Source organism: Eulemur rufifrons, chromosome 3 (genome assembly GCF_041146395.1).
Source record: "Eulemur rufifrons isolate Redbay chromosome 3, OSU_ERuf_1, whole genome shotgun sequence".
NCBI lineage: Eukaryota > Metazoa > Chordata > Mammalia > Primates > Lemuridae > Eulemur > Eulemur rufifrons.
In genome coordinates this window covers 27,479,603-27,492,541 of record NC_090985.1, presented here as the reverse complement: position 1 = coordinate 27,492,541, position 12,939 = coordinate 27,479,603, and the positions used below count along the sequence as shown (strand labels likewise).

General features: G+C 34.1%; 1 protein-coding gene across 5 annotated transcripts in view; it reads right to left on the bottom strand.

The window, feature by feature from the left end:
• The window catches only part of TRAPPC9 (trafficking protein particle complex subunit 9), a 604,744-nt gene that overhangs the window by 564,338 nt on the left and 27,467 nt on the right, over nt 1-12,939 (bottom strand). For all 5 annotated transcript variants that reach the window (XM_069465953.1, XM_069465949.1, XM_069465951.1 and 2 more), the window contains one exon: nt 4,250-4,371. In XM_069465953.1, the coding sequence (XP_069322054.1) occupies nt 4,250-4,371 (122 nt within the window). The remainder of the gene's footprint in view (nt 1-4,249; nt 4,372-12,939) is intronic.

Below are 12,939 nucleotides of genomic sequence, written 5' to 3'. Positions count from 1 at the left end.
CCATTTCATCTCTTCTAATAGAGAGAATTTCCTTGGCCAAAAATCAGAAATCCAATAAAAAATTGTTCAATCATTCATGAAGCCAGGAAAGAATCTGCTTAAGAGACTTCATTATCAATCTCAATGAATGAAAACCAGAAAAGGTGGTGCTTCTCACTCATAAAGTAGGAGGTGGCCTGCTGTGTGTGTGTGTGTGTGTGTGTGTATACAAATTCAATACAATCAAATCTCTGAAGTGTACAAATGTTTTTTGTATCATTATCATCACGATGATGGTCCAACTTTGAAAGTAACTTCAATTTAAGTGTTGTAGGTAGCATGGGAAAGTCTCAGACTCTTGGTGGAGGAGGTAAAAGAGGAAAGAAAAGAAGAAAAGAGCTAAATGAAGAAAAGGAATAAAAATACAGCCATAGAATAGCAAGACATTAATTTTGTTTTCCTACTTGTATCATATACATATTAGAAACTAGTTTTTCTCCCAGATGTCTTATAAAATACTGAACTAAGGAAGAAGAGATGATAACCAATTGGTTACTGAGCAATACTAATGATCCTGTCTCTGTGCTAAGCCATATATATATATAATTTACCCTAATTAAACACTCAATGCAGCAAGCCTTCATTTCTTCATTTTGAGAGATGAGAAAACTGGAACTCAAAGAGGTCATATAATTTGACTGACTAAAGCCAGATGGCCAGTAAACAGGAAAGGAGAGAGTCCTCAGTTCTGTCTGACTTCGCAGTCTGCTCTTCCCACTCCTAGGACACAGACCACCTGACTACCTGATGTGCCCATGGCAGACAAGTCCTTCCCATAGAGATGAAGCCTCACATTCGTATTACACAGCCCTGATACCCAATCAGACTTGGCCAGTGAAGTGGCATCTGCCTGTCACACCGGTAGGCCTAACCATGACAGCAGGGGTCCTCTCCTGCTATTGGGGTCCTCACTGGTCCTACCTGGCTCTTTCAGAGGTTCTTCTCTGCTTCTCTGGTCCAAAGGCAGCCACTAACCTACTAAAAGTACTTACACAAGCCACATCATTTCTCTCCATCTGTCTCCCCAACTACAGAATTTAGTTATTACCATTTTGATACTCTTGGAAACAAATTTTTTTAAATGGACAAGAAAGGGCTCTGGAAAAAGTACTTATACTTACAATTTTTAAATGGCTACTTACAAAATGAATATTAAAAAACCAATGTAATTTTCTATATATAAGATTTAAACAGAAAATATAATGGCAAAAAATCCCATTCACAAAATTAACAGAAACATATATAAAAATTAAGAATAAACTTCAAAGCAATGCTTATGTTCTATATAAAGAAAACTATAACACTGTATGGACGGACTTAAAATAAGATGTATAATTGTGGAGACATTAACATATTCTTTAGAGGAAAGCAATATTATAAATATAGAAGCTCTCCCAAAAATAATTTAAAACTTACTGCAAGCCCCATCAAAATTCCAATCTGATTTTTTTAACTTGAACAGATTATTTTAGAATGCCTCGGGAAGACTAAATTCATCATACTAGCCACAAAAATTTGGGATGGGAGGAAAGAATTTAAGAAAAAGACTCACATTATTAGATACCAAGTAAACTACAACAGATAAAATATCATGGTGCTGGAGTAAAAAAAAGACAGATTAGTATTATAGAAAGGAATAAAAGTTCAGAAATAGACATGAGTATTTAGTATAGGCAAGAATTCAAATCAAAGAAAAAATATGAATTAATTAAATTGTGGTGAGACAATTAGATAATCACTTGGGAAAAATTGTATTCTTATGTCATAAAACACACAAAATAAATTATAGATAACAATATACTAAAAAATACTAACAATAGACAATGCAAATCTTCTGCATATGGTATCTCAGCTTACCCTAACTAAGACTCTGTGAGATGATGGGTACTTACCGTCATCCCCATTTTAGAGGTAAAAAAAACTGGGGAAAGAGATTTATTCTATTGTTAAGGAAGTATTTCCAAGTAGAATACCAAAGGTAAAACCCATAAAGAAAGGATTTACTACATTAAAAATAGATTTTGACCAAACCTAAAAGAAAAACCTCATAAACAAAATTAAAAGGCAAATAACATTAAGAAAAAGATTTGTAATGTCTATGATACACAAGAAGTTAATATTCATAATACATAAAGAGCTATCACAGAGCAATAAGAAAAGCTCCCCAACTTAAATGTGTGCAAAGGACACAAATGGATAGTTCTTAAAAGAAATACAAATAGCTAACAAGTAAGAAATGTTCAGTACCTTACTGGTGTGATCAAATGCAAACTAAGCTGGGCATGGCGGTGCACCTATAATCCCAGCTATTTGGGAGGCTGCACTGAGAAGATCCCGTAAGCCCAGGAGTTCAAGACTAGCCTGGGCAACAGGGAGAAACCTCATCTCAAAAGAAAAAGAAAATGCAAACTAAAACAATGAAAAATTATTTTTGCCCTTCATATTGGCAAATATTTTTAAAGGATAATAGCTAGTGTTTATTTGTGAGGGAGTAAATTAACAACATTTTTGGAGGACAATAAAGGACTATAGGCTGGGTGCAGTGGCTCACACCTGTAATCCTAGCACTCTGGGAGGCCGAGGCGGGTGGATCGCTCGAGGTCAGGAGTTCGAGCCAAGCCTGAGCAAGAGCAAGACCCCGTCTCTACTAAAAAAATAGAAAGAAATTATCTGGCCAACTAAAATATATATAGAAAAAATTAGCCGGGCATGGTGGCGCATGCCTGTAGTCCCAGCTACTTGGGAGGCTGAGGCAGTAGGCTCGCTTAAGCCCAGGAGTTTGAGGTTGCTGTGAGCTAGGCTGATGCCACGGCACTCACTCTAGCCAGGGCAACAAAGTGACACTCTGTCTCAAAAAATAAATAAATGAATAAATAAAGGACTATATAACCCTAAAAAAATATATACTCTTTGATTCAAGTTCACATCTAGGAATTGTTCCCTTAAAAAAAAATCAGTCCAAAAAAGATTTATCTACAGGGGCATTTATAAGAGCACTGTTTACAATAATGGGAAAAGAAAAATCAAAACTAAATAACATTCAGTAACAGAGGATTGGTTAAATAAATAATTCCTTATCTTTTCATTCTCTATTAGAGAAGAAATTTTGACAGTAACTTGAACATAACCTATGATAAATGTAAAGGTCATACACAGCAATTAAATTTCTAGAAACATCTAACCCAAAGGAATACTCCTACAAGAACACAAGAATATAGGTACAAGAATGTTCAGTGAAGCATTTTTTTCCAACACTGAAAAAGTGAGAAACCCTAAGTATCCATCAACGAGGGAATAATTAAGTAAATTATGGCAAGCTGTGAACACTGCAAGAGCAGGCATTTCGTCTTGTTCTAGGTGCTGTTTATGATAATCTCTCACAAAATGTGTTGCAAAATAAAGGACTGCATCCACATTTTAGAAGACCTTTCCACACTATTTGAAAGAATCAAGCAGGTCTTGAAGTGGGAGGGCATCTATGATCTATGATTTATTGCTGAGCGAATAAAGCAAGATGCAGAACAATAGAGATAGTATGATCCCATTTTTGTAAATAAAATGTGTATGTGTATCTCATAGGCATAGATAAAGGCTGTGAAAGATATATACCACGTGGTTAATACTCACTACCCTTAGGAATGAAGGGCAGAGAAGGTGGAGGATTTTCATTTTTTATTCAATGCCACTCTTCTGTACAACCTGAGTTTTGATTTTCAGTATTTTAGTATGTACATTTGAAATTTACAATTGTTTTAAGTCCAAAGTAGAAAGAATGGTGCATCCACAGATGGAATGTCATACAGGTTATGAAAAATCATGCCATGGAAGATTTAGTAACATAGGAAAACATATAATATGCCAAATGAAAAATTTACTGTCACTACACAGTAAATTAAGTACAGTATGCTCACCATTTCTATATGGATAATATATATTAACAAAAGGACAAGAAAATAGATATTCAAGATTAATAATGAGTATCTCTGAGTAGTGCGGCTATGATAGCTTTTTTTCCTCTTTTCGAAATTAATTATATTAAATGAATTCTGTTTTGAATCAGAAAAAAAATTAGACAGGCATTACAGATTAATACATGAATACTTATAGAAACAAATAATTAAGAGATACTGTAGCATTACATAATGTAAAATGGAAACTTCTGATTAAAACAATACAATTACGTATAAAATTAACAAAGCAATAAAATCACCTTGCTGTAATAAGAAATGGCCTCTTTATATTTGTCGATTATGTCTTCAGGGCTAAGACAGTTCTTAGCTCGTCCAATTTCAGCACTGGTGTCAGGATTTATCCCATTGGTAGTGAGGGCACCTGCAAACCAAGCAGAAGGAAAGAAATAATCTTTTGTTTTTTCTGTCTTATTTCTTTGTTAGTTTAAAGAGGGACACAAATAAGATAAAACTTAAATATGCCCTACTGAAATTTAAATAATGAAAGTGTTTAGTCTTCACATCTTATATACTTCCTATAACAGTCCTACCATCAAAGCATTAAATTAAATGTTAGTTAACTCAGAATAAGTTTTCCTCCCTGTTGAAATTTTTTATTAAAGAACATGAAATGCATGACATAAAAGTAACATGTTTATAATAACTAGCTTAGTTGTCTTGAAGACAAAGTCAGCATGCATTCTCTCACAGCTTGGAGTTCTTAATGCTAGCAAGGGACCACCATGTGTCCTCGAAGAAGATAAACTATGAAAGCATTTTCTGAACTGTACAACATTAACAAAATAACTTATCAACACAAGTATCCTTTCTCTGGCTGTCATTTTCTATTTCTGACCAACTCCTGTCTATAAGCAGAATCACTTAATTCCCTAGCCACCGAACCCAAACAGGGGAGAATTTTGGAGAAACTTCCATTTACAGAATATAACCAACTACAAAGAAAACACTGTCAGGAAAAAAAAATGATGCAATATTCTTTAATTTCATAGAACACTCAAAAAAAAATATTCTCCTAAACTTCAATCACAAGAAAAGCTGGGATTCTCCTAAGCCACTTACTTATCTTGCAGACAGTAGGCATCTCCCACCAAACCCTGCTTCCCTCGTGCCTGCTGGGAGGCTTAGGGACGCATTTGCTGCCCATCTGTATAACTGCACACAGCCAAGGGCATGCATCTCACAGTGCCCTCGACACTGTGCAAGCTCATTTCTTACCCTTGTTTTCTAATCTTGGTCCAATTTTCTAACTTGTTTATTTTTTATTCCCCAATTCTGTGAGCTGCCTCAAATGCCTTTTGGAATAAGACGGAAGAAAAATAAATAGATAACTGGATAGATCAATGAACAAACAGGCAAAGAAACTCTAAGAAAAGGGGAACAAAGAATTTCATATGCAAAATCCTCTTCTAGTAAGGGAAGAAGGAACTATAATAGAGAACTGTGAAGAGGCAGGTGGTTTAGGATTTTGTTTCCTGCAGATTTTGTGAAGATCACAGCAAGAGATGAGAGAGAAGAACTATAAATAATAATAGAAAAGGGCATGCTTGGAAAAAATATCTAAAATATGTACTTTTTTAAAGAACAGATTCAAATCCACAAGACCCAATGACAGAAACCTTGGGTACTTACAGGATTGAGAATTCCATCTCCAAGCCACAAGACATCCCTTTGGAGGAGTGAGAGTTTACACAGGGTTGTTATAATGCCAACACACCAAAAGCAGCATTTTTTCCCACTTAGGGGAAATCGGGCCCTATGCCAAGAACTTCCTTGCGTGTTCTCATCTACAACCCACAGCAACTCTATAACTCTTAGTGTACTCCATTTCTGCAAGTGAGGTGACAAGACCCTAAAGAGGAAGTATTCTTATCAGTTCTCAAGATTACATCGCTGGTGACTCGAGTAGGAGTCGATCTTGGGCCTACGTTCTTAACCACAGTACTGTTGTGCTTTGTGTGTTTGTGCTTCTCATGCTTACAATACATTGTTTGGGGCATAAATTAATATTTAATAAATAACATAGGGTCTTGATTTATTTCATTAGCTAACAAATCACCTTTACATTGTTGAGTTTTACTCTTTTTTTCCATTGGAGAAAGGAAAGATAAGATAACAGGGGGAAAGAATGAGATGGGCTTTTCACTCTTTGTATGGTACCTCATCCCTTCCAAGAAGCACATGATCAAAGAATTAGGGGGAAAGTCCCCAGCCATGGAGAAGGAGCAAATGTTCCCTCCATTTTTCAAAAAGCACCCCTCTAGTCCTGAGGGCTCTTCTCCTGATCAACTTAACTCCAACACCAAGGCTAGAGAAAAAAATTCTGCATAGAGAAACAAAGAACAATATGATCTGTGGGAAGGTAAAAAGAGCATAGTTCCTGAGAGAGATCAGTGGGCCAGACTGATTTAGTATCTCTCAAGAAAAGACTAACAAGCTCTAAAAATACTAGCGCACAGTAGATTTTATCTTTCTTGACATCGATAAAGTTTTGACGTCCACACGTAACATTACTGTGAACTAGTGAAACAAAGAGTCATCAAGACCCGCAGCCTTTAGATGACAGGCAGGAAAATCAATGTCACAGGCAGATTAAAACCCAGACTAGAGGAAAGAAAAAAAAAAGGCATAGTTAAAAAGATGTAGCGGAGAAAAGATTGAAAAAGACACCATCACAAAGGTTCTCAAGTATCAATCCAACAATAGTTTAATCATTCGTTCAAGAAATAGTTGCTGAGTTCCTATTATTTGCAAGATTGTATACAGGCAAAAACTGGAAACTCAGAGAAAACAGAGCAGAAAAAAAAGAGGGAAAAAAGTGGAGATGAACGAGGCTGGAGAGAGAAAAGCAAACCATAAAGAGAAGAACAAAAAGGGCTTAGATAAGACAAGTACCAGTGTGGCAATAATGACTAACAGGCCAGTACCAGCCTGTTTCACTTGTCTGCTATCCAATTAAAAACCAAAACCAAAAACCCTGACATATGGATACTACTGGCCCTATTTACAGAGGAATAGCAGGAAAACAGTGTATCCATAGCCTAGATGTTAAACTGGCCAGGGTATGACAAAGTCCTCCAGCAGCAGGACACTGCACCTGAAATGATTGAGGCTAAGATGGACTTTTTAATAATCATCCTGGGACACTCAGATGGCCATTTGGAAAAAGATAAAATCAGTCCCACACCTCACACCAAACATAAGAATAAACTCTAAATGGATCTGGGATCTAAATGTAAAACAGAAAACCATAAAAGAAGTTCAAAAAACATGGGTAAATTCCTCTAAAACTTGGATAAAAGGCTATCATTCAAATCCAAATGGAATTTTAAAAAACTGATATATTCAATTACATAAACATACAGCAAAAAATACTGTAAACAAAGTGAAAACATATATGACAATCTAAGAAAAAAATTTTGTAACATATTTCAAAAGGCTAATATTCCATATATATAAAGAGGTCATAAAAATTGAAAGAAAAAAACTAAAAATCCAATTGGGGGGGGAAAAGCAAAAGATGTGAGCAGACAATTCATAAAATAAAAATATAAAAATGGCCCTTAAACATTTAAATAGATGTTCAACTTCACTAATAATAAGATATACTATTTCTCACATATCTAGTTGGCAAAATTTTAAAAGCTTGACAACACACCATGTTGGCGAGCCTATGGGTAAAGCACTCTCATGCACTGCTACTGTGAATGCAAAATGGTGCAACCTTTAAGAAGAATTTGGCAAAATATTTCTTTTGGGGGCACAGGAAAAGAATAATTTGGTAAAATCTAATAAAACTATGTTATATGTTTACCTTTGACTTCTAGGAATTTATGCAGAAAATATACTTTCAACGATACAAAAATACACATCTATAAGATTATTTACTGCTGCATTAGTTGTAATTGCCAAACATTGGAAACAACCAAAATTTGCATACATACAATACAGGCAAAATAAAATATGGTATGTGCACACAGTGTGCTATGCAGCTGTGAAAATAAAGGAGGAACATCTCCATAAGCTGATGTTAGCCACCAAAACAAAACAAAAACAAAAAGCCAAATACAAAACAATATACATAATATCCTACCTGTTGCACAAGAAAGAGAAATAAGAACAACTAAGAACATCAAAGGGGTTGCAGGAGAAACTAGAACAAATGAACGTGGTTATCTGTAAGGGCAGATGGAAATGAGGTGAGAAGAACAAGAGAGGAAGTGGCACTTCTCTGGATGTACCTTTTACGTTGATTTGACTTCTGGAACCACGTTGACACCTTACATAGTTTTAAAAAAATCAATAAAGATGGGAGAACTCATTAATGGAATATAAACAGAAACCAATAACTACATTTCAAATAAAGAACATAGTCACATTGTCAGGAAGCATTAAAGAACAAATCCGAGTAACTTCTAATTACAGCACCTGTATATTTATCCTCAAGACAAAAGAACCACCAACAATTCTTGAATTCTCTTCGTAGAGGTTTGTTTTTACAGTAATATTATTTAGCAATTCCAAAACCACTTTCTACATATTGTAGGCCTGAGAAAATGAATAAACATATTGATGATATTGGGAGTCAGATTTCTCACTGTTGGAGAAGGAAAATGTAAATATGAAACAGGGTAAGACTAAAAAGAACCCTGGAATTTGGGTTGGAATTAGAGAAATCAGTATGAAGTTTAGATAACAGCAGAACTTCTCAAAGGGCCTAAAATCAATGCACCTCAGTAGCAATAAACATGTTTACTGCGCAGACCTTGATTTCTAAATAGCATTCTCCAACAAAATAAATTAAAACTCCTTGGAGAAATGTCTGACTCCAGAGCCAAGACAGAGAAAGTATAAAATGAACCTAAAATATCTTAAGCCAGAAAGTAGTGTTCAAAAAAATTATTGGGGAATATGTCAAAAGGATACAGGAGCCAGCTTGAAGGGCTTCCATTGGCCAAATCTTGCAAATGAGCTAAAAAATAAAGAATGACAGCAATGCATTAGAACCCACTGAAAAAAATAATGATCTGTAAGTCCACATTAACAATAGAAGGATGGATAGAAGAAAGGACAGAGAAAAGAAAGAAAAGAAAACTCCTCCTTATATTAGAAAGCTAACTAATAAATGTATAAGGAATGATGAAGTTTGAAAATCACCATTTGGCAGCCATCAAAGTAACAATAACTAACTCAGGTAAAATTCTTCACTGAATGCCAGAACTAGTGGGTGAAAGTTTGTGAGGAACAAGACATTTACATAGTGTCAAAGTATTTTCCCACAAATTACTTATCCATTACACAGAGAAAAATAATAACTTTACAGTGGAAACCCTTATCAGACTATATTTCAGCCAATGATCAAAGTTCTCATCACCAATAATGAGACAAGTCAACATCACATGCCTCCTGATTTAATGCATGATAAATCACTTATTCCACCTCTCTCCTCACCTTGCCAAAACATCTAACCTCATAATCACAAAGCAACTTCAGGCAAACTTAAATCGAGAACATTCTACAGAATAAATGGCCCTATATTCTTCAGAAATATCAATTACCATGAAAAAGAAAGAAAGGCTGAGAAACTATTCTAGATTAAAAGATACTAAGCGACATGGAAACTAAATGCAATGCATGGTCCTGGACTGGATCCTGGCTCAGAAAATATAACTGCTGTACCAAGACAGCTGGTAGAATGTAAATAAGATCTGTAGAGTAGATAAAGGTATTGCATCAATATTAAATTTCCTGATTTTAATTACTGTACTGTTTTTATGAATGACCTTGTCCTTAGGAAATGTACACTGAGGTATTCAGGGTGGGGCATCAGGTCTGCAACTCACTCCCAAATGGCTCAAAAATATATGTATACACATAGAGATCAAGTAATAAAGATGATAACAACCGGTGAATCTGGATGAACAGCATATCAGAGTTTTTTGTACCACTCTTGAAACTTGAAACTTTTTTGTAAAATTTGTAAGTTTTAAATTACTTCAAAATCAATAGTTAAAAAAATTAGAATTCTGGTAAACTCATTAAATTACAAAGTAAGTCTATTGAAAACAGGATGTATTTCAGAAAAGACAAGAGTACTAAAACATATGCAATTAGGAATATAAATGAAATGAAAATGAAAATGGAGAAGACAAATTATGAACTAAAATCATAGGCTGTGAGCAGAATGAGTCATTCATTCACTCATAACACCCACTGTAGCTCCTCTGTGCCAGGTACTGGGCTGGGCAGTGGGAATGTACTACCATAACAGTATGTGCAGTAATTAAAAGGTCACCATCAGGGCACCATGATGAAAGGAACACAAGAGTCAAGCCATCCTTTGGCTTTACTGACAGCTGCCAGGCCCTTACTAAAGAACCGAGTGTAGTACGAGGGTTTGATTTTTTTCTCCCAAGGAAATAAAAACCCTAGAATGAGACTGGAGAGATATCATCAAAAGAATTAAAGGGAAATTCACCCAGGAAGAAATACTGAAGGAGTTGTGGTTTTTAAGCAAGCTGAAAGGAGACAAAGGAAACAACAAAAATCCCACAACAAAAATAAAATAAGAACAGAAGATTTAAACAGCAAGTAGACCTAACAGACATCTACAGAGCACTCCAGCAAACAACAGAATACGCATGTGCACATGGAATATTCTCCAGGATGGACCATATGCTAAGCCATAAAACATGTCTCAATAAATTTAAATGAACTGAAATCACAGAAATATGTTCTCTGACCACAAATGAATTATATTAGAAATCAACAACCAAAGGAAATTTGGGAAATACACAAATACTTGGAAATTAAATAGCACACACCTAAATAACCAGTGAGTCAAAGAAGAAAACACAAGGGAAATTAGAAAATACTTTGAGCTGAACGAAAAACACAATACACCAAAAATAAGATGCTGTGAAAGCAATGCTTAGAGGGAAATTTATAACTATAAATACCCATTTAAAAAAAAAAAAAAGAAAGAAAAAAGATTTCAAGTCAACAACCTAAGCAACTAGAAAAAGAGCAAACTAAATTTAAAGGAAGCAGAAGGAAAGCAATAATATTAGAGTGGAAATAAATAAAATAGATAATTGAAAAACAATAAAGAAAAATCAATAAAATGAAAAAAGTTGGCTCTTTAAAACAATCAAAAAAATTGACAAACTGGCCAAGAAAAAAAAGAGAGAGAAGACTCAAATTATTAATACTAAAATCAGAGCTGAATGAGCAGACATTACTACTCACCTTACAGGAAGAAAAGGATTATGAGGGAATACAATGAATACATAATGTAGGTGAGATGAGCAACTTCCTAGAAAGATGCAAACTACCAAACTCAACTCAAGAAGAAATAGAAAATCTGAATAGACCCATAATGAGTAAAGAGATTGAATCAATAATCAAAAAATTTCCCAGAAAGAAAAGCCCAGGTACAAATGGCTTTAGTGGTAAATTCTACCAAACATTTAAAGACAAATCAATACCAATTCTTCACAAACTCTTTCAAAAAACATAAAAGGGAGGAACACTAACCAACTCATTGTATGAGGCCAGTGTTGTCCTTATACCAAAACCAGTAAAAGACATCCAAGCAAAAAAATCCACAGACCAATATCTCTCATGAATATAGATGTAAACATCCTCAACAAAATACTAGCAAACTAAATCTAGCAAGATATAAAAGAATTATATAACATGATCACGTGAGATTTATCTCAGGAATGTAAAGTTGGTTTAACATCTGAAAATTAATTAATGTAATACACATATGAGTAATATAAAGGACAAAACCACATGCTCATCTCAAAAGATACAGAAAAAGCATTTGACAAATTTAACACCTTTCATGATACAAATACTGAACAAACTAGGAATAGAAAGGAATGCTCTTAACCTGATAAAGGACATCTACCAAAAACCCACAGCTAACATCATACTTAATGATAAAAGACTAAATGCTTCCCCCTAAAATCAAGAATTAGACAAAACATCCAAATTAGAAAGGAAAAAGTAAAACTATCTCTATATTCAGATGACATGATCTTGCATATAGAAAATCCTAAAAAGTCCATCAAAAACTGTTAAAGCTAATAAATAAGTTTAGCAAAGTTACAAGAAAAAGATCAATATACAAAAAAATCAATTATATTTCTATACACTTGTAATGAACCATCTGAAAAGATTAAGAAAACAATTCCATTCACAATAGCATCAAAAAGAATAAAATATTTAAGAATAAATTTAAACCCCAAAAAAGTATAAAATGATACTCTGAAAACTCAAAACGTTGGCTGAAAAAATTAAAGATGATAAATAAATGGAAAGAGATCCCACATCCATGGATTACAAGGCATAGTATTGTTAAAATAGCAATACTCCCCAAATTGATCCACAGATTCAACATAATCTATCAAAATCCCAGCTGGATTCTTTGCAGAAATTGACTATCTGATCCTAAAATTCCCATGGAAATTCAAGAGATCCAGAATAACCAAAACCATCTTGAGAAAAAAGAACAAACTTGGAGGACTTATACTTCCTGATTTCAAATTTTACTACAATTTATGGGGGTGGGGGAGCATAGGTAATTTTAAAATATATTTATTTTATCTTTATTTTATAAATTCTCTACAATGAATATTACTTCTACAATAAGGAAAAAGTAAGAGTTTTTTTAAGCATGCAGACCTACTCCTTTAAAAAAAATTTTAATTATAAAGAGGTAAACAAATACCAGGTGAAAAATAACTTATAAATAAGAGTGGATTTAAGCTTTTCATAAATTTTGGCAACAGTATCTGCTGTTTGTTTCAAAACAACAATGATTCTTCTAGTTCCTAGGGAAATTTATGTAATATATAAACAAATTAATTTTTTTAAATTCTAGCTAAATAATGAAAATTCAAGAAACAAAGAGAATTGCATTTGA